The sequence below is a fragment of the Anguilla rostrata genome, chromosome 9 (assembly GCF_018555375.3).
Source record: "Anguilla rostrata isolate EN2019 chromosome 9, ASM1855537v3, whole genome shotgun sequence".
NCBI lineage: Eukaryota > Metazoa > Chordata > Actinopteri > Anguilliformes > Anguillidae > Anguilla > Anguilla rostrata.
In genome coordinates this window covers 46320835-46341730 of record NC_057941.1, presented here as the reverse complement: position 1 = coordinate 46341730, position 20896 = coordinate 46320835, and the positions used below count along the sequence as shown (strand labels likewise).

At 44.2% G+C, this 20896-nt stretch overlaps 3 protein-coding genes across 3 annotated transcripts; all 3 read right to left on the bottom strand.

Moving 5' to 3' along the window:
* Window positions 1-1312: 1312 nt before the first annotated feature.
* Window positions 1313-1708, bottom strand: LOC135264307 (syncollin-like). Its single transcript, XM_064353171.1, has one exon. The coding sequence runs from the start codon at window positions 1706-1708 to the stop codon at window positions 1313-1315; it is 396 nt and encodes a 131-aa protein (XP_064209241.1).
* Window positions 1709-6842: 5134 nt separating this feature from the next.
* Window positions 6843-7453, bottom strand: LOC135263977 (syncollin-like). Its single transcript, XM_064352515.1, has one exon. It carries the CDS (start codon window positions 7434-7436, stop codon window positions 7038-7040), a length of 399 nt encoding a protein of 132 aa, XP_064208585.1. The 5' UTR covers window positions 7437-7453; the 3' UTR covers window positions 6843-7037.
* A 5388-nt stretch (window positions 7454-12841) lies between these two features.
* On the bottom strand, window positions 12842-19418 carry LOC135263975 (sprouty-related, EVH1 domain-containing protein 2-like). The gene is made up of 6 exons (XM_064352512.1): window positions 19133-19418; window positions 16930-17098; window positions 16610-16778; window positions 16316-16377; window positions 15941-16108; window positions 12842-13795 (listed from the first exon to the last, which is right to left on the bottom strand). Exons 1-6 carry the CDS (start codon window positions 19141-19143, stop codon window positions 12869-12871), a joined length of 1506 nt encoding a protein of 501 aa, XP_064208582.1. The 5' UTR covers window positions 19144-19418; the 3' UTR covers window positions 12842-12868.
* Window positions 19419-20896: the final 1478 nt, after the last annotated feature.

The following is a 20896-nucleotide window of genomic DNA, read 5'->3' as shown; positions in this document are numbered from 1 at the left end:
TTGTTTCGTTTTTGTATGTGATGACCATGTTGTGTTTAATTAACCTGGCAAATAAGAGGTGCATCTCTCTTCTACGTCAATGCAGTTTAAAGCTGTTTCTCTTGGTCTCTTACCAAGAATCTTAACATTTGAAATTCACAGTGCAACATCATTTGGATATCCTATTAATAATTTAAAAAAATAATAAAACTGGTTTAAAAGGTGTGGCGACCATACAAGTGCTTGCCAACACAGTCACATATGTGTACGAAAGCCTTTTGTCATTCGGTTATATAACCCCTACATTTGCATATAAGTAGGTTCACATAGCAGAAGTCTCATGCATTCCATATACAAATGATAAAGTAGCACACCTTGTACGTCATCATATTGGGTGTGGTCAGTGTATGTAATTGTCTAATCACAAAGTTAAATGCCATAAAAATGTAAATTCGTATTGGCTTAATCATAGGTTTTGAAAGCCTTATTGCATAAACTTGTTGATACATCTGGCAGATATTTGATCTTTGAAGCCTGTGGGTGTTGTCCATGACATTTCATTTCACTATTTGAAGGCATGCTTCTGAGTCCAAGTCAGATATAATGGTGACTGTCACAAAATACCGCAGACGGTTTTCTACAAAACCACGGATAAGACATAACAGTGTCGCGTAAAAATTGGGCCGAATTAGTCGGGGCTTTCACGCAGTGTACTTCAGTTGAGCCATTGCAAATCAGCAGCAAGGCTTGACTTCGCAGGGAAACATGTTAATGATGCCGTCGGCGATAATGAATAATGAATGACTCCGCGCAGCCTGGGTGCGCAGAACACATAAAATAGAAAAATACCCGCTGTGGCGGTGTTAATTACCATTTACGGTGGACCAGTGGAGCTACCTGTGGGTTAGTTGCTGTTGCAAAATCCTGCGGTTCACTGGGATTCTTCTTTATACAGTCTGTTATAATTGTGTGCATCTTTTTAAATTAAGATAAACTACACAGGGCAATCGATTACCCCCAACCAAAAGTGGTACAATCAACTATTTCTCTGATTTTCTCCCAAGCATCCGTCGACCCAGTGACCTTCTATCGGTTTAACAAGGCAGTGTCCTGCTTTTCGATTAAATCATATTTTATTTCTTTTGAGAATATGCCGTGACCAAACAGACCAGGATTTTGATGGCAAATGAAGGGAGCAGTTGAAGTTTTATTTGTGCGCAAACCTCGAAGAATATGTAGCACGTATTTTAAACGTACAATGATAATATGGAGGCAGGGTGTCGCGCTTCTTCTCTTCCACGTCCATCCTCGTCTTTGCGCAGTCCCCCGGCTGTTAACACTCACAGTAGTATGCGGAGATGTCGTTGTCCCAATCGCTGAACAAACCCTGGCCGACGTCTTTCAGGCGGTACTGTATCCCCGAAGTGAACTTGCGCCTGTTTCCCTCCTTCCTACTGCGTTCCCACACTGTCAGACTGCAGGACCTCGACACAACCAGAGAGGAGATGCGGTTGTTCCAGTTTTTCGGCATAAAGGGGTAGTCGTCGCCCGCGTAAGTGTCGAGGTAGTCTCCTCCGCAACTCTGCTCATAGTAGTAGTGGCTGTCCTCGAACATGCGAGCGCACACCTTCGTGCCAGCGGCATCCTTCAACGACCCTGGGTCCGGGCATTGCGCGTGAAGGCACGCGATGGACACGGCAAAGAGAAGCAGAGCAGCGAGCACCTTCATGTTTGCGAAAACCTCCGTCTTGTGTGTGGACGTCTTCGATGGATGCTCTCACTTAAATATTCTCCTCAGCCCCAGATAAAGAATGCCTGCGATTGTGATGTATGTCAAACATAAGGCCTATACGTCCGCTGATAACTTTTACAGGGTAACGATAATGAGGTTCTTAAAGCAGGTGGGCCTTTCTCTGAGTTTTCACAGCGCACAGGGTCGCCAAATGTGCGAGCGCGCCTCTGATGTAACGGTCGACGAACGTATATAATGCAGTTATGCAAAAGTTGCGTTGTCGGGATCATAAAGTTGTGAAGTAGGCAACAGTTACAGACATTTAATGTGATTTGCTGAATATAATAATAATAATAATAATCTTGCTTTATTGTGTCACAGTGCATGCTCACGAATATCTACTATGCAACACAAACTAAGGACAAAAAGAAATCGCAAAAAACAGGATAATCTGATTCTTGGCCTTCAGAAATCATTCCCTATGTTCCTTCAAGTGTACGTCTTAATGAGGAAAGTTGAAGCAGGGAGTCAGAAATAATTTAGATTAAATGTTCCGATGATTGCCCTCCATGATACTTTTTCAATGATAAGCATAATTGGCACTCCAAATAATGTTAACTTCACGCTGCTAAATGTTAATTATTTATTGGAAAAAATGCAAGACAAACAAAAAATGGTTGCATCTTTTACACAGTATATCAATTATGTTAAAGCAAAGAATGGAAAGAAAGAATTTTTATCATCAATTTATTGAATTTATGCTTATTGAATTTATGATTTTTCCAGGTTAGTCACGTTTGTTGCCGACCATCATGGGTGCAACGCATTCATTCCCCTCCCTCCATTCAGTGATGCCCCAGCCGTCCAATCACGCTTGTCGCCTGTGCCTACAACTGACTGTATAGGTGGATGAAATTCGTTTTGATGAGCGCTGCAGCCGTAACTGGTCAGTTACAGTGCAACCCTACAGTAGGCCTTTCTGGCCCAAGGGGTGGGGGCGAGGGGCACCCCACAGCGCTGTATTATACCCACAGTTTCGATGCTTAGAACCCGAGGCGGCACTTTCGGTTTCTCCAGCTTTGAAATGACTTGCCCTGGACTGCAAGATGATCAGATGCTGTTTTAAATCAGATTAATTCAAAACGTACTTTTCTGGCCTGTCTAACCTGTATATGTGTGTATACCCTGATTGAGTAATGGGCTTCTTAAGCGATATGGCCTTAAAACTACTGTAGTCAAATAGGCTGACTGTGAAGCTCTTGTGACAACTTGTAAATGGATGCTATAGCTACAAAAAAACAGGGATTGATTTATTGACTGATTGATTCATTGACTGAATGATTGTTCAGCGATAGGTCTGCTGACTGCTGTTTGGCCCCACAATCCAAAGATAGCTAATATGCTATAGTCATACATGAATTTTAATTTGTGTTTTTCCATTTTTTTATTACGCGGACGACACTTGTGGGTTTTTTTTATCAGAACCTCTTGGCTTTTAAAGGAGAAGGGTGATTTCGCAGTACTGGTCTGAGGCGTGAGGTAAAGTCTGTTTACCAGGCTGCAGTGGCTGACCTCGGCTGCTGATAAAGAGCTTATCTGTGTTTCACACAGACCGGTTTCAGCCAGAGCCTTTATGACTGTACGCACGCTCTGGACAAACACTTTTAAGGGGACATTAAAAAAAAAACGTCATATAGTCTTCTGAATATTGTTTGAAACTTGGTTTAAAACTGTGAACAGGAGTTTTACCAGTGTATAACAAATTTAATAGCAGTATCTGACTCAGGTCCGCTGAGGATTTCTGTTCATACTCTGACCCCAGCCACTGACCCAGGATCAGTGCAACCAACCCTATTCCTTCCCCTGCATATTATGTTGGAAACACCTAAACTGTTCCAGGATACTTGAATTCATTAATACAGAATTAATTAATACCTTGTTGCTTTAGAGCGCATCAGCAACTAGTGAGACCCCACCACACACACACACACACGCACACACACACACACACACACACACTCTTAGCACAACTCCTTTGGCACAGAGCAGCGTGGAGGAAGCTGCTTCTTCACATGTCAGTGGTTGTAGCGTGTGTACAGTGTGTAAGCCAGGGCAAACAGAAAGTGCATGTAAGGAAGCCACAGTGTTGACTCCTGCATGTAATGTTGACTTGCGCGCGCGTGTGTGTTTCCATTGTGTAGGTGCGTCAGAATGTCTTTGTGTACGGCACTGGCATACTGTTCTGTTTGAAAGAGTTGCGGTTTCCCAGCACGCTCCTGTCGCCCAGCTGAGGGCAGAGAGGGGTGGCGGCTTGGCGAGGCGGGTTGCGATGGCGTGCAAAACTGCCATTCCGCGGCGGCTACTCGAGGCGAGGGGGGGGGAGGAGGGGCGTGTGAACCTCCGCATCTGTCCTACGCTCTTACCTCACCCACTCTTACGCAACTGTGTGCATAACACCTGCGCCCTGCTCAAACCAGGTGACTGCCAAAGGCTCTCAGGGGCTGGGAGAGAGAGCTGGCACAGCGCCCCCTCTGGCAGGACGGAGTGCAGCAGGTGCAGACCCAAGGTGAAAGTGGATCTGAGGGGAAAACCCCAAACAGAATTCTCAAGGTCAGTGGAAAAAGGCACATCTACAAGGAAAAGTTATACAGCCTACAGATTTTTTTCAGGACAGTAGCAAATCTATAAATTAATTTGATGTGTCAAATCTATAAATTATTTGATGCATCAATGTCAGTAGATTTACTACACCTTGCTGACTTTTTTTTTTTTTTTCTGTTCTGAGGCCCCCCTGTGTATGCTGGTTTTTGTTCCATGCACAATTGCAATCCCAGAATTTTAACAAGTTGTTATTTTTTGTTAATTAGATGCTTGTCATGTTTAGAGGGATTATTTACCCTCTAAAGTCACATTATGTCAGTAATAGCTCTGCATGCCATGAAGAATAAAAGCCCCGTGTTCACATTGTGTTTGTGACATTTTGCTAAACAATTATATAAAAAGAGGTAACACTTTTTTTAACTGATCAAATTAAAATCTGGTGAATCAATAGCCTCCTAAGTAGGTTACTGAACACAAAGTTCTTTTATAATTTATCCCCTTAATTGGATAAATTATTGGCTCGTTATCATTTGCTCTGTCTTTGATTAGTGGCCAGCTGCCCCCCTCTTTCACCAGTTAGGAGCCTACTGATTCACCTCAGTCTTAAATTTGATCAGTTAAAGTAAAGTACCTCTTTGTATGTATTTGTTTGCAATGCAGCACAATAAGCACAATGTGAATATGGGACTTTTGTTCTTAATGGCATGCATAGCAATTTCTGACATAATGAGGCTTAATAGAGTAAATAATCCCTCAAAACATGGAAAGCATCAAATTAAGAAAAATGAACAGCTTGTGTGTGTGAGGGAGTGGGGGTTTTGGGAGACCAACCGCAACTGAACAGGGGGTTCTTTAAGCTATTCACCAGAGGTAAAATAGCCACAAAGTCAAGAGACAAGGACAGCAGAAAAATAAGGGAAAGGAAAACAATGCTCCTTAGGGAGAGTATCCCAAAGAAAAGCTCTACACAACCCACGTACTGGGTAAAAAAACTAAAGCTTAAGGAGTATGAAAAGAAAACAACTGCCGGAGCAGAAAACGGGGCAACCCCAAGAAAACAGACCTCGAACCGAGGCTGAAAAAGTAACACCCTAAAGAAAGAATACTGAGCTTAGATTGTGGCACTAACTTGTTGCCAACAACCTATTAAGCTAAAGACTGTTGTGCTAATTTTATAGCCACAACAATCCAATATCTTTTTTTTACCTTTTTTACCTTTTTTACCTTTTTTACCTTTTTTACCTTTTTTACCTTTTTTACCTTTTTTACCTTTTTTACCTTTTTTACCTTTTTTTACCTCACTTGACAGAATACCGGCTCTCATGCAACATAAGTGACACTGAAGCAAAGCTTAACAGCTTGCTTGGGGTTTAAATAGAACGCCAACAGGTGCAAATTGTAAAAAGAAATTTGCAGGTGTATAATTCAATCAACTCAAAGGCCGTAATCACTGAAGAAAAGGTGCATGAAAAAACCAATGGCCGTAATAACTGAAGAAAAGGCGCAGAAGGAAAAGAAATGGTGGTATCAGCCAAAACCATGACATTTAGATATTTGTAATTGGTCACACAGTATAATGCATTGGTAGTGTGTGTATTTCCTCAATATAGCTATGTATGTGCACATAGCTTCACATGTACTGTTAAGCTGTTATTTGTCTATTGTGAGCGCTTGGTGTTTATATGCTTTATCTTTGCTTTGTATGGTTCAATCTTGCAGCATTTTCTGCCTGTTGGTTACAATGCATTATCCAACCCACCCCAGCCCTCGTTCTGAAGGTGTAAGTATAACGTTTTGATTCTGATCCAGGATCAGTTGTAATGGCCCAACCACTATGGACAGGACCTGATATAAGTAGTCTTTCTTTTAGCACCTGCCCCCCAGACAGTACCCGGGGAACTTATTTCAATAAGATGTACAGTATGGATATAGCCTGACTGTGAACTGCTTTCCTGACGTGTGGTCTGGTGAATGCGCGTGTGCATTGTGTCCGTTACAGGTGCAGCGAAGAAATGACGAATTGAATCTATGGGCAAATAGCTCTATCGTGTGGCCATTGGATGTATTGCCATCTTCAGTGTACAGAGTCGGACTACGGCATCCGCTAATCTTGAGGTGGATTGTTACAGTTGCCACCCCTAGGGGGAGTAGATGCCGTCTCTGTTGTTTGCCTGTTTTTGAACATGATAAAAAAAAAAAGATACAAGGGTGTACAACATAATATCGGTTATACATTCTGGTCTTTCAGGCAATGAGTGTACCTGGTGTCACCTTTGGGTGGAATTCAGTTTCACTGGGTTCTGGAAATGAACTGAAATTCACAAAATTCCTCATTAAGCAGTAGGCTATGGGCATTTTCGGTTCATGAACTGAAATTCAGTCCATTCCCTGAGCTGACTGAATTGAACTGAACCCAACACTAATTAGTAGCAGGCCTATATTTACAGACCCACAAGGGAATTGTCTTCACTCATAAAAACAGAACACCACAATTTAAGTTAAGCATAAAAAATGAAAACAATTTGCTCGGTTTTTCTTAGTTGCAGACGTTTAATGTGATTTACATTTCATTGCGCGTTCCTGTCCACACCTGCTAGGACAGCGTGGCTTCCTTTGCTCTGTGAGGCGTGACTCTTCTCTTCTTCCTCCCCATCCCGTCTTTCCACGGCCCTCTTTTCTCCTCCCGCTCTTTCTTCGTTTTTTTTTTTTTTTTTTAATTCGCCGGCTAGCACGCGCAGTAGTAGCCGGAGATGTCGTCGTTCCAGTTTCCGAACAGGCCCTGGCCGACGTCCTTCAGGCGGTACTGGATACCCGCGCCGAACTTCTTCTTCTTCCCCTCCTTCTTGGTTTTCGACCACACGGTGAGGCTGCACTGCCGCGACACCACCAGCGAGGAGACGCGGTTGTTCCAGACGTACGGGAGGATGGGCTGGTCGTCGCCGGGGTAGACGTCCAGGTAGCGGCCGCCGCAGCTCTGCTCGTTGTAATAGTGGCTGTTCTCGAACAGGCGGGCGCACAGCTTCACGTTGCTGGAGTCCTTCAGCAGTGCCGGGTCAGGGCACTGGGCGTCCAGGCCCTCCGGCCAGACCGCGCACAGAAACAACGCCACGATTGCCACCCTCATTTTCGCGTGTGCACCTCTCCGGACCAGAGCGACTCCGACTTAAATACTCCACGAACCTTTAAAAAAATGTTTTTTAAATTTGCATTTGATAGCGGTATCTCTGTCTGGGGAATTCAGTGCCTGCGAAGCAGCTGCAATCAAGGCTACATTTGCCTAGATAAAAAAAATGAAATGTGTTATTCAGTTTCTTCAGTGACTTTTTTTTTTCAGAAAATGAGAATGAAGATTAAAGTGGTAGGCAATAGAATTAAATATCTCTAAAAGCAAACACACCAACTGATACCCAATCAGTCACATGGATGAGAGAAACCACGTGACTGAACCTTTTTTTGATAGATTGTCCATCCATCCATTATGTAACTTGTTTATTCCTGGTTAGGGTCATGGAGGAGTGGGGGTGCTGGAGCCTATCCAAGCATGCACTGGGGGAGACGCAGGAATGCACCCTGGACAGGTCGGCAGTCCATCGCTGGGCATGCCTACTTATTAAAATCACGAATAATTTGACTTTCAAGGGTAATATTTAATAGCGTATGAAGCATGTGTCTTCTTTTGTACTCTGAAGAAGTGAAATCAATGCAGGTGTTTCTCAGAACCAGAAACTGCATTCAGTGTTTCCGTGATGCGCAGCACCTGGCTGCTTGCAGTTGTTATTGCTTTGGCCTGTCGGGTAGGCCATTAGCTTATTGAATTCTGGGGCTTCTTTTCCAATTCCAGAATGAGCAAATAAAAGCCCCGTGTCCCTCGGTTCTGCCCCAAGCAAAACCAGTATGTGAGTGGTCTGGCAAAGAGGGGTTCCCTTTCAGTGAAATCCCTGAATGCACGGTACATTTTCAGGAGTTGCGTACATTTTAACACAAAGGAAAGGAAAGGCAGTGGGTGTTGTATGATTACCTCTGCATTCATGCATGATTTGGAAAATCCTTTTTGGTTTCTATATGTGTGATGTACACAAAGATGCATACAAAGAACATACAAATTATGTATGTAATTATATTGGTATAATTTGTGTGTACATCAATTTGCATGTACATGCAAACAAGTTCAGAAATGCAAAAAGAGAATAGAACTCGTGGTCAAATGTTTCTTTAAAATATAGAGGGGTTTAATTAATGATACAAACCCATGGTAGATAACACCTCAAAGCAGCACGTTGGCACCAAGTCAGAAAAGTAAGACGACACAGAAATGAAAAAACCCTCAAAATGAAGAAAATAAAATTCAATAAATAAGATCAATAAATATCTAGCACATATTGGCAAATAAACAAACAGGTATTACTTAAATAATTACATGTAAATTAACATATAAATACATAAACACTGAAATAGTAAACCATTGCCAGAAAAAAAATAATTTTACACAATCAAAATAAATAGATACATAAAGAGATCAATTGTAAATAAATTAAATCAAAAGGCACATTTATTAAGATGTAATGAAAGGGGACTTCAAGCCTGAACTCACTCTGGTGTTCTTTATATTAAATGTATATATCTGTATGTTGGTTTTCTCTTGTATGGTTCTGCATATGCGTTTATAAGATGTGTGACTTATACGATTCATTGTATTGTCAAATGTGAATGTCTATTTGTGCATATGTGGATATGTGTTTGAGATAGAGATAGATACACACATATCCATATATGTGTGTGTAGTTTGTGCGTGTGCATGTGGTAGATTGTGTGTGTGTGTGTGTGCGCGTGCATGTGTCCATGCTAGTTGATTTACGTGTGTGTGTGTGTGTGTGTATGTGTGTCCCTGTGTGTGTGTGTGTGTGTGTTTGTACCCATGTGTGTCCCTGTGTGTATGTGTGTGTGTTTGTACCCATGTGTGTGTCCCTGTGTGTGTGTGTGTGTGTGTGTGTTTGTACCCATGTGTGTGTCCCTGTGTGTGTGTGTGTGTGTGTTTGTACCCATGTGTGTGTCCCTGTGTGTGTGTGTGTGTGTTTGTACCCATGTGTGTGTCCCTGTGTGTGTGTGTGTGTGTTTGTACCCATGTGTGTGTGCCCGTGTGTGTGTGTATGTGTGTATGTAGGTGTGTGTGTGTGTGTGTGTCCCTGTGTTTGTGTGTGTGTTTGTACCCATGTGTGTGTCCCTGTGTGTGTGTGTTTGTACCCATGTGTGTGTCCCTGTGTGTGTGTGTGTGTGTTTGTACCCATGTGTGTGTCCTGTGTGTGTGTGTGTGTGTGTTTGTACCCATGTGTGTGTCTGTGTGTGTGTCCCTGTGTGTGTGTATGTGTGTATGTAGGTGTGTGTGTGTAGGTGTGTGTGTGTGTGTCTGTGTTTGTGTGTGTGTTTGTACCCGTGTGTGTGTGTGTCTGTGTGTGTGCGTGTGTGTGTGTGTCTGTGTGCACACTGGCGCGTTGCGAATGGCCAGCGCCTGAGCCGTGAGGTTTGGGATGTTGCCCCCCCTGTTTTCGATAAAGGGGATGAGAGCAATGGGAAATGGAGGAGATGGACGAGAACAGCACAACATATCATCATAACCTCTACATCTGAGATTGTCCCGTTGTGACAAATACAGTACACTTGAATTTAAAGAGATGCAAAGTCAGCACTGAATTTCCTTCCTTGGTTCCCTGTGGCAGGCAAAGCATCTGAGTCTTGCCCTTACCCCTCTCCCTCTTTTCCAGTTTAGGCCTGGATTCAATCTCAAGGCAATGCTCTTTGCCCTTAATTTGGAATACCACGTTTTTGGATAAAAAGTAGCTCCCACATCGACAAAATAACTCCTCTAACAAATGCTTCAAATCGCGATCGACGTTTTTGTCTTCTTGACCTTCTTTCGAGACTCAGTGTAGCGCACAAATGTAAGAATGTCTTTTTAGAGGTGTTGCTTTTTCATGACCTGCATATTACGAGTTCAGTCGTCGCTAAATGTGACCAAAAATGCAGAGCGATGCGATGGAAAAAAGACATTTTCAAGATTAAGGACAAACTGCAAAGTAGCAAGATTGAATAGCACCTTTAACGTTTCCCCCCCCCCCCAAGATTAGTGGCACCTTAATTTGTTTACCTTCATGTGACCTAACGATAACAGACAACTGTCAACAGACATGGGGGAAGGTGCCAGAGATTTTCAACATGGATTTGAGATGTGCAGTATAAAAAAGTAATGTTCCAAGGGATATTTGAACCGCACCCTCCATTACTGGACTGAAATTGAATCTCTTTCAGTCATTTTTATTGTCAAGGACAAAATAATGTCAATTGTGATATTACCCAGAACAAGGGAAAACCGTAGTTAAAATGGGAACGAGCAGACTGTGCCAACTTTGAGAAATTCTGAAATTTATCGTTCTCAGAGTATTCTTTTTTGTGTTTGGGGGGCTCCCGTTAGCTTACCTGGCTCCTCCCGTTAACACGATATTCGCTTACTCAGTATTAAAAAATAAGCATAATAATACTCGCATTGTAATGCCAACTTTCAACAGAACGAGGCTGTTAAGCTTCCCATGGTTTGATTGGCGGTGGGGTCTGGCCATCCACTACCTGGCCAAGCAAGTTTTTTTTTTTTAGGTTTTTTTTTTAAGGTTTTGGTGTTTTTTTAGTGAACTGGGTAAAACAGGTAATGTTTTGGTTATCTTAACATCGCCCGGGGCATGGAAAAGACTCATAATTTTGCGTAATGGTCCAATACCAATTTTGCCAGGAGATAATATTAGAATGGATAGGATGGCGATACGTAACGGTATTGGCGTCTTTTCTAAGTTCCTGGTCAATAGGGAGCAAAGTCTATGACGAGCTTTCCAATCGCCTGCGCTGTAGGTATTCACCGATTCTGCCCCAACACTAATCTTGGCATACTAATACTTAACTAAATCCACAGTTTAACCAAAATGGCTAGTTTGGATTTTGAGTGGGTTAAGAGGGTTCCGGAGCAGTCGCTAAGTGCCCTCACTCATTAGGCTAATAGCCTTGCAGAGCTGGCAGCCCATTGGCTGACATCCCAATGTGAGATGTCTGCCCAAATTCCCGGGATGTGCTTTGCTAATAAACCAGCGGTCGGCTCTGACGAATCGTATCCTTGTCTAAGCGGGCCTCCAATTGGAGGCAGCAGTTCAACACAACTCTGACCAATAACATTTGCTAAAACTTGGTAGAACCAATCAGATTGCAGGAAACTAATCTTACAAACCTTTCCAGACGTTCTCGAGAGAGAGCATCTAGACCTAGATTAGCTGTCAGGGGGAAGGAAAAGCCTGGCTTTCTGCTCCTTAGTGCAAGCCATCAAGGGTCAATATCAACTGTTGGGGTTGCTTTCACCAGTGATGACAATCTTTGCTTCTCAGGTTGGCCTAGATCCCCTCCACTCACCTGTGCAACCAGTTATATCTACCACTGCCCAGACCTGATTGTTCAGCCAGGCCCAAAGACCGCTCCCATTAACCTCCATATTCAGCCAAGAACATTTAAAATTCATGGGCCTGATTAGCTTTGAGCAACTCTCCTTAACCAGTTGAACCAGCATTCTCTCTTGAACTGGCTCAAACCAGCTCTATCCAGCCTTGACCACCAGTAATTTAATTTATTTTTATAGCAAGAGCAATAAGAATGATCTTATCGTGGTAACTGTGATAAAATAATAACCTCCAGTACAATTCTGTGGAAAAACTTCCTACCCTGTGTCAATTCATTTTACTCTCATTGGCTGAGCTTGCTGTTCATTCACCCTCCTCTCCAGCTCTCATTTTGATTGGTCAGAGGCTTTGCCTCAGCTTGTCTCACTCTCACTTCCTGTTTGTGTCGACCAGGCTCAAATACTCACGCTGTTGTGCCACATTCTTTGACCCTCTTTCTTAAGCAGTTCCTCAATCTCTATGATTTCCCATCTGAAACATCCTTGAGGACTTGAGGTACAAAAGTTCAGAGGTAAAGGGGGAGAGTGCTTCAAACAAATAAATATAAAAATAAAATTTAAACACTGCAAAATAACTGATTCTGGACCACCCACCTCGGGACCGACAAATTAATAAAACATAATAATAAAGATACCAGTAACAATATTCATAAACATCCTTTGTTTCGTGTTTTTTTTTTCTTCTTCCCCTCTTTAAGTCGAAAAACTTTTAACACAGTTCCACCGATCCTCACTCCACATCTCCTGGGGGTCGGTCCCCCTTGTGGCCCCCGTCCGTCGAGGGGCAGGCCGTTCGATTGGTCCAGCAGAATTCTTCCAAGGACATCCCGGCCAATAGCATCCTTTGCTGCGAGTGGAGCTTTCCAGGGATTGGCTGTACAGTGGAGCGCAAAAGGGGAAAAAGGCTTCCCAAATAAGGGCGACGGTCTGCGGAATGTTTGAGGACAGGTTTAAGGGCACAGGGGCTGTAGTTATGGCAGCGCGCGGGGGGGGGGGGGACCGGGGAGGGGGGAGGGGGTTTTCCAGGTGTTCCTCATCCCCTCCCCCTGCCCCCGCCCTCTCGTCCGGGATCACCGGGCGGCCTTGTGCTTCCCCCCGCAGCAGCCGCACCGCTCCCCGCAGTGCAGGCAGGCGCACAGGGGCAGGTAGCAGCACATGCAGGGCACCAGGAGGGAGAGGGCGAGCAGAGCCGCCCAGCGGGCGCAGCACAGCGGGCTCACCCGCGCCCCCTGCGGGTCCTCGCACGAGCAGGGTTCCCAGAACTCGCCCTCGGGGTCCGAGGCGCAGTGGTAGAGCAGGCTCTCGGCGCACCAGACGCACGTCCAGCGGCGCAAGCAGCGAAGGGCGGGGTCCGGGGCGTCCCGGCAGCGGCCCCGCCCGTTCTCCGCCGCGCTGAAGATGGAGCGGCAGTAGACGCAGCGGGAGGAGCGGGGCGACGGCGGGGCGGGGCAGGGGCCCTCGTCGCTGGGGCCCCCCGCCGCCCCGCCGCTGGTGGAGGGCGAGGCCGAGAGGCCCAGCGTCAGGCCGCAGTCGCGCCCGGTCCCGCCCCCTCGCCTGCGGGTCCGCGAGGCGCGGAGGCAGCAGGAGGGCGAGCCCCTGCTGGAGTCGGAGGCCGGGGGGCTGGTGACGGTGTTGGGCGTGGGCGAGGAGGAGGAGGAGAGCCGCTGGGACGCCTTGGTGTCCAGGGTGACCGTGCCCTCGCCCGCCCCCGCCTGCTCCTTGCCGAACCGCACCACGCACAGCTCCGACTTGTCCTGCGAGCTGACCCCGCCCCCGCCGGCCCGGGCCAGCTCCGCCCGCCGGTAGTCCTCGTACCCGCGCGCGCCCCACAGGTCCTTGATGTCGCCCTGCTCCAGCAGGGAGAGGGTGGGGGAGAGCGGCGAGAGGGGGGACGGGGCGGCGGCCGCCGGGGTGGGCGGGGTCAGGGGCGGGGCCACCGAGGAGCTGACCGCGGCTGAGGTTTGCGGAGGCTGCAGCTGCACTGGCCTAATGTGGATCTGTGGAAACGGGAGAGAGGGAGGGAGAGAGAGAGAGAGAGAGAGAGAGAGAATCCTCATGTCAAACTGTAAAATCTTACTGCAAACTCTGCTACACCATTAGCATGCAGCATAGCTCCAAGAAATTATATATACAAATACTATCACTTTAAATGGTATATTTTTATAAACTAGAAATAAAAATTTGAAAACATATCTGTGCTCCATGGTAAGTAAAACAATTTCTCGTCTTACTTTCTACAATGGCAAAGGTAAGGTTGTACTAGTTATTATTTGGCCCGAAAATCTGATTGCATCTTTATAATTCAGACAGCAATGACTACTACTTGAACCCTCCAACAAAAACATAGATAAGTTCATCATGTACATAACAACACCACCTTTCATAGAAATTTATGGCATAACCAGACTGCTATGATTTGTGCAAACATTAAAATGTGTCACGCAACATAGTATGCTTGTGACACAAGTGAGGAAATGTGAAATTCTGTCACATACGGTTGGCAAAATATTACCTGTCATGACAGTGACATCAGCAGTGTCATTAAGGCACAGTTGTAACAAGCTCATTTTATATGTATCAGATACATGACACAAGATCATAATGCCAGCGTTTAATGTAAGGCTTCTATTAAATTATCAGTATGTTATACTGTCACAGTACTTGGCCAAACAAATTTTGGCCAAATTTTTGATTTTCAGAAAACAAAATGATAAAAAATGTAATTCTAAAACATGGATATATACATATATATAATGTACACATGACAAAAAAATGTTGCATGTTTTTTAAAATGACTCTTTTACCAATTTTACTAAGTAGTTTGAACCAGTCACTAATATGTGACAGGTAGATACTCATTTTCTGGTGACTAGTTAATTAGACAATAACACTCAAGAATAATTGCCATGGTTATTAGAATAAAAATTATATGGTTCGTAGGACATTTTAATGTTTTGAAAAAAAACTAAAAAATAAGATGAACCTACCTCAGTGTACATTAAATGGCATTTGCTGCAGCTGCTTGAAAAGATTTTAACAGGGTAATGTAAACATGGACATACATAACACCTGTCATTTTATTATCGTATGCTAATATTGTACTTAGTGTAGGATTTATTCCAGCCATGGTAGGCAATTTTAACACAGATGCCACAGACTACACATACTGTATGACAGCTGTAAGGAGATCTTTAGTACAATTCAACACATACAGTGTCATGCCACTTCCATTATGACAGCTGTACTGTATCAGATAACAGCATGAAGAATCCCACAAAAAACACATACATTGCAGCTTCATATGAACTAAATAACACCTTCATAAGGGCTACATATTCCTTCATAAGCACCAACGTCACCAAACCCAGGGTATCAGTGGTCTGCTGCCACTGCATACGTCATAAGTGACATTACCACGGAATTCTGATTTGGTTTGTCATGGTAACATCACGAACAGTGACATCACACCCATCGCCCAGTGACATGGCATAAGTGCTCACGAGTGTTTATGTAGCAGCGCACTTTATGTAGTGCCCTTGAAGGATCCTCCATAGTGTTACCCTGTAGATATGTCGCTTGCATTGAAAGTGTGTGCTTTGTTTCATGATGCGCGTCATACAAGCCCATGTCATGAATTTATCGCCATAGGTGTGTTGTTTTGACTGCCTTTTTTCACTTGCAGCCATAGAATGCACTCACATATTTATATGGTGTGTGACATCGTATGCCTACATTCACCACTGCATGCTTCATTACAGTATTAACCCTTTAAGGCGTAAGATCACAAACATGTGATTAGAATGTCCTTAACTGAACATTCTAATGCTGATGTAATCACTACCGGTAATTGCAAGCAATGGAGTTCTAGAATCTAGAACACAGAATTTTGAAGAAGAAAAAAAAACATTCCATAAACCCTACACCTCAAAGGGTTAATTTATTTAGCAATAAACTCATTTATTATATTAAAAGTGTTCTAAAGGTATTATGTCCTTCTACTACATATGGAGGTTTTATGATGCCGGTTTCGAGTGTTACCCAAACATTATAAAATACCATGTGACAAGACAAATAATTGTCCTATCAGTAAATGTTAAGTGCAATGAGAGCGACGCCGAAGTGGCAGACAGGAAAGGCCTTACCTGCGCAGGAGTCTGCGTGGTGACGCCGTGCTGGGCTCCGTACCCATAATCCTCTGCGGCAGAAGGGAGCGCGAAGCACGGGGACGAGGACTCGCTGGTCACTATGGTGACGGGCTTGGGCAGCATTTCCTTCCGGCTGTTGGACGACGACTCGCTGCCCGTGCGGGACTGAGGGAGGGAGGGAGAGGAAACGCGCGCGGGCGCTGTCATTCCCGTCAGACGGGACGCCGCGCAGGCAAACAGCGGCGAGCGCAGCGGACAGACGGAGACAGGCGGACGCTCAGACAACGCGCGGCCGTGCTAAACACCAGGTTACGCCTGAAAATCCTTTTAACGGTAAAAATGTCATATTTAGTGCGGGAAAAAAATACCCACAGCTTGGCCGTCATCTTCGGTGTCTCCCTCTTCTGGGGTGGAGGAAGATGGAGAGTCAGATTCTGCAAAGAAAGACAGAGACAGAGTGACAGAATTAGACTTAGCCCCTCTGTGAGCCCGGGAGCATGTCAAATTTCACTGACTCTGCCCGTTAGGCCCTGGATGTTGCATTTGTTCTTGTTTAGTGAAACCACATCGTTCTCAAATGAATTTATTTTAATCTGCTGCCATCTTTTTTGTCATTCTTCACTACCGCCTCTCTCACAGTCCACTGCCTGTCTCACAGTACAGTACCTCTCTCCAGCCGGTCCATGACGCCATGGAGCCCTTGCTCAAAGGAGATGGCATCGGCTGGGCTCTGAAAAGTCAGACCAAATTTTTGGTCCTCCACGCGCCAGTGATGGAAGATGGGGTTGACCTTGTTGTAGACCAGCCCTCTCCGCACCAAGCACTCCAGCACCGGCTGCAGACAGAGCGGAGAGTCACTGTGCCAGCCATGGAGGGCAGCATCTCCAAAAAACACAAAAGTAAGGAACACAGGTGAGTGCCACAGCGAGGGGCACAGTCTGTCGACGGAAGACAGGCACAGCACGTGACTTGAGCGCTGCACTCACCGCTCGGTCCCGCAGCCTCTCCCCGCGAATGCAGTAGTCTCTCCGCCCCCTGTCTCCCGGACTCCGCCCCTTACATATCGCAACGTGACTGAGGCCGCCGCCTCCCAGGGGCACCCACCCGCCGCTGGAGTCGTCACGCGTCATCACCACTGCGCGAACGCGCACTACACTGGTCAAGGAGTGGAGAGAGGAGTGAACGCAGACGTTAACTGGTTGAGGAAACAAGTACGGCTTTTTCACACAATTTAAGAGAAAAGGACTCCCGACGCAACCGTGAATCACATGGCACATACATTTGCAAAATATGCTTCAAATAAGATTAAAAGTGTATTTAATGGTAAACAAATAGATACAAATTTAATTCACATGTAATTATTGCAAAGCCGTTAATAAAATATAGATATTTATTTAGCAGCACACAGGCAGAGAATGACGAGACAGATTAATATAAAATATGATAAAAACCCACAGCAATATATAGCAACGTCAGATGTCGTGGAGGTATTCCTAAATAAAATAAACAGCCGCAGTGAAGAAAAAAAAATCATTAAGACTTTATCTTGCATTTTTCTGTATAGTTGCCTGGCAGGTAAGATGGAGAGGACGAGATAGATTCTTACGCTACGGCTCGAACAGTCTATAGGCCTATTAATGTATTTTAAAATAAAAACGTATAAATACTTTGCTGTTCAATTAGCTTTAACCAGCCAATACATATGATTGAATCCGTACTAGACGATTTGCACGTACTGAGAAAGAAATATCTCCATATCTTGCTGGCACTATAATTCTGCTTACCTTTACTGCAATCTAGCCAGCGAGACACACTTATCAATGGCAGCCAACAGCATTTTTGAATGGGTGGTCACATGATCTATAAGTCGCTTCTCAGCTAATTGTGTCCAAAATAATAATACGCAGGAGTATAATATACTTCATTCCAAGCAAACAGTTATGCGTTATTGACATTGACGTGTGACATGAATCGTTTTATGTTGAAAACGGCAAGGCGTTAAAAACCCGTTGTTTACTGATTGATAAACTGGGAGGACAAATATATGTGAATGGCACAGAAAGGCGAGAGAAATTGGGACCCCGTGAAATATATTGGTTGGGGGAGAGCGAATAGCTGAATGGAGAGTAGGTACAGGAGAACGAATGAGTGCATTTCTTTGCGAGATGTATCAATGAACGCGCCCATTTGCTAGCTGAGGCCCAGTCTATCACTAAGCGCCAGAGGCAGTTTAATAGGCTACAGCCTATCAAATGCACAAATAATTAAAATTAAAAGCAATCATACGAGTGAACCGGCGACAGTGGCACGAAACAGGTATTTTAACAATCGTTTTGAATCAAGAGGATCATCAGTTATGCGAAAATACTGCAATCTATTTTTCCTCCGCCTATAAAACCCAGACGAACATACACACCCAAGCATCCGTGATCTTGTGAATGAAACAGGGGACCAAATCAAACGGATTCTAAGCATGCAACCTCTTCGTCAAGGAAATCCAATGTACACGTTAAAAAGGGGGAAAGGAGAGAAAGAATGGAGAGAGGGAGAAAGACAGAGGGTGACAAGACAGAAGAAAAAAGCTAGTGTTTTAGAGAGTACGAGAGAGATCAAATTTCATTCATAAAGTTCGGCTTTAAAAATCATAATGGAATCCAAGACGCATTGATAAAAATCACCTTCTTGTCGCCTTACTAATATTCAGAGCTGAATGATGTTCTGAATCGGCCGAAAACTCGCCATATTTGATATTTTTCCAATGTTTTTCAAAAATTAACAGCTCTAATTCTAGTCCAACATACACACCACATCGTGACAGGTTATTGGATGTTTCCCAATTATTATTCAGTCAAACATTAACTAACATCCTACTTGTCTTTCATACGGCATTGTCGTGCTTGTGTGAGCATACCGTGGTAGAAATAACAATAAATAACAAAACATAAATAATAAATAAAATCAGTTTATGTTCATGCGAATGACAGCTAAATTATAAGTAGGCTATTTTGAACGTACATTGATGCATGCAATATAGTCTGCATCGATTGAAAATATGGTATTTGTCTCTGTGCATACTTGTATGTATTCGTTTGTCAAACATGTACCAGAATACCTAAAGGAGTGTCCGAAATGTGTCTGGTTGGCGATCTGATTCAGCTTTTAATTTATTTTAGAGAAAAGCAGACTTACTCGCGCTCCATGGCTTGGTGTCGCCCACCGCTTCGAGCTCGCTGCCCCCGGTATCCTCTGGTTATAGTTCCCTCCTCTGTCAACGCACAGACATACACGCATATACACACGCACTCTCATACACACGCAAACACACACGCTCTCTCACGCACCCTCTGTCTCTCTTTTTTCTATACTCCCAGACACTCAGTTCTTTATCTTTTCCCTCTCCATCTTTATGTCCTCTCAGTGTGTCAGGACAGGCTCGAGGTTGTAGCAGCCATTTTCCGCTGGCAGCAGCGGCGGCAGCAACATCCTCCCTCCCTCCCTCCCTTTCCTTTCCTCACCCCCCTTCTCTCTCTCTCTCTCTCTGTCAATCGGTTCCTCCCATTCCCTTTTCTTTCCACTCCTGTACCTGGCACGGTCCCCTCTGCCTGCTATTAAACCCGCTTGTCCTGCTTTTGCAAACAGACCAACGCCACAAGTGTCGTGAACATCCACTCTGTTATGATCTACAGTCTCTCTCTCTCTCTCTCTCTCTCTCTCTCTCTCTCTCTCTCTCTCTCTCTCACACACACACACACACACACACACACACGCAATTAGAGGCTGTTGACATCAACCACACATGTATAGCCTACGTGTAGAACGGCAGACCGACTCTTACAGGCCTATATGCAAGGACAGGGATAGTGGACCGAAGACGTGAACCTTGTGAAACGCCCTTTTGAATATTTGTGGATATACATTTTGAGAGGAGGTAAATCTATGTGAGGGCATTGTGGTTGTTTTAAAAGGGAATGTGCAACGTACTAAACGTAGGAGACCACTGCTTTCCAACCCATGCTCAGCCACTGCGTTGTCATCTCTGTGACGTATGCCGCGAGCAAAGGGGTTTGGAACTGTCCATAGTTCTGAAGTTCCTGTATCGGCGCTTACATGCTATCGTATCTTAGCTGAGAGTTAAATAACGAGTTGCAAAGGTTCACAAAATAGCGTTCCTTGTTCCTAGGTTACCTCTGAAATACTTTTGGTTTCACTGGTGCAACAGACGATAATAGATTTAGATATACGGCGATTACGGATGTTTAAAAGTCATAAAACTGAGAACACTTGTAGGGGCCTACAAGAAGTTGATTCCGGGTTCTCCTAAAATTAGAACGTTGAGACCATGAAGGCCTGTACGAGGTGCAGGAGAGACTCTTGACAGTTTCGGGAATTGCTTCAAGACTATTTATTTTTTGCATATCAGGGATTGGGTCAATTCAATTTAAATTCAGCAAATTAATTGATATTCACTGTTTTGTAGGGATTTTTCAAATAATTAATTCAAATTCATTTCCCTGCTTGACTGTACTAAAACAGAATTGACCCCATAAAATACATCTCAATATTCAACAGACGAACTCTAAATTCTTGAAAAAGTGACCAGCATCAATCTTGCTGCATTACTATTGTAATTGAACAAATTTCAACAAAGCTTTAACTAGATTTTCTTTAACACTCCAGGTCTAATGCTGTAAACAAGATACATGAACAAGGTCAAGACTGGAACAAGGAGGGGGTCTGGAAAGCTTTATTTATAGAGATGTTGTTGTGGTCTGATGCAGTTATGCCGTGAAGACAGTAACCTACTGTGATTTGGAGCACTGGCAACATAGCATCCCTGACACATCTGTTGGTGGGTCTCATTGGTTTGGTCTATTAAATGCCACAGAGTAAAAAGTTACTGGTAAATCAATTGTGATCAAGTACATTTGATCCCGTTTTACACTTGACTCATAA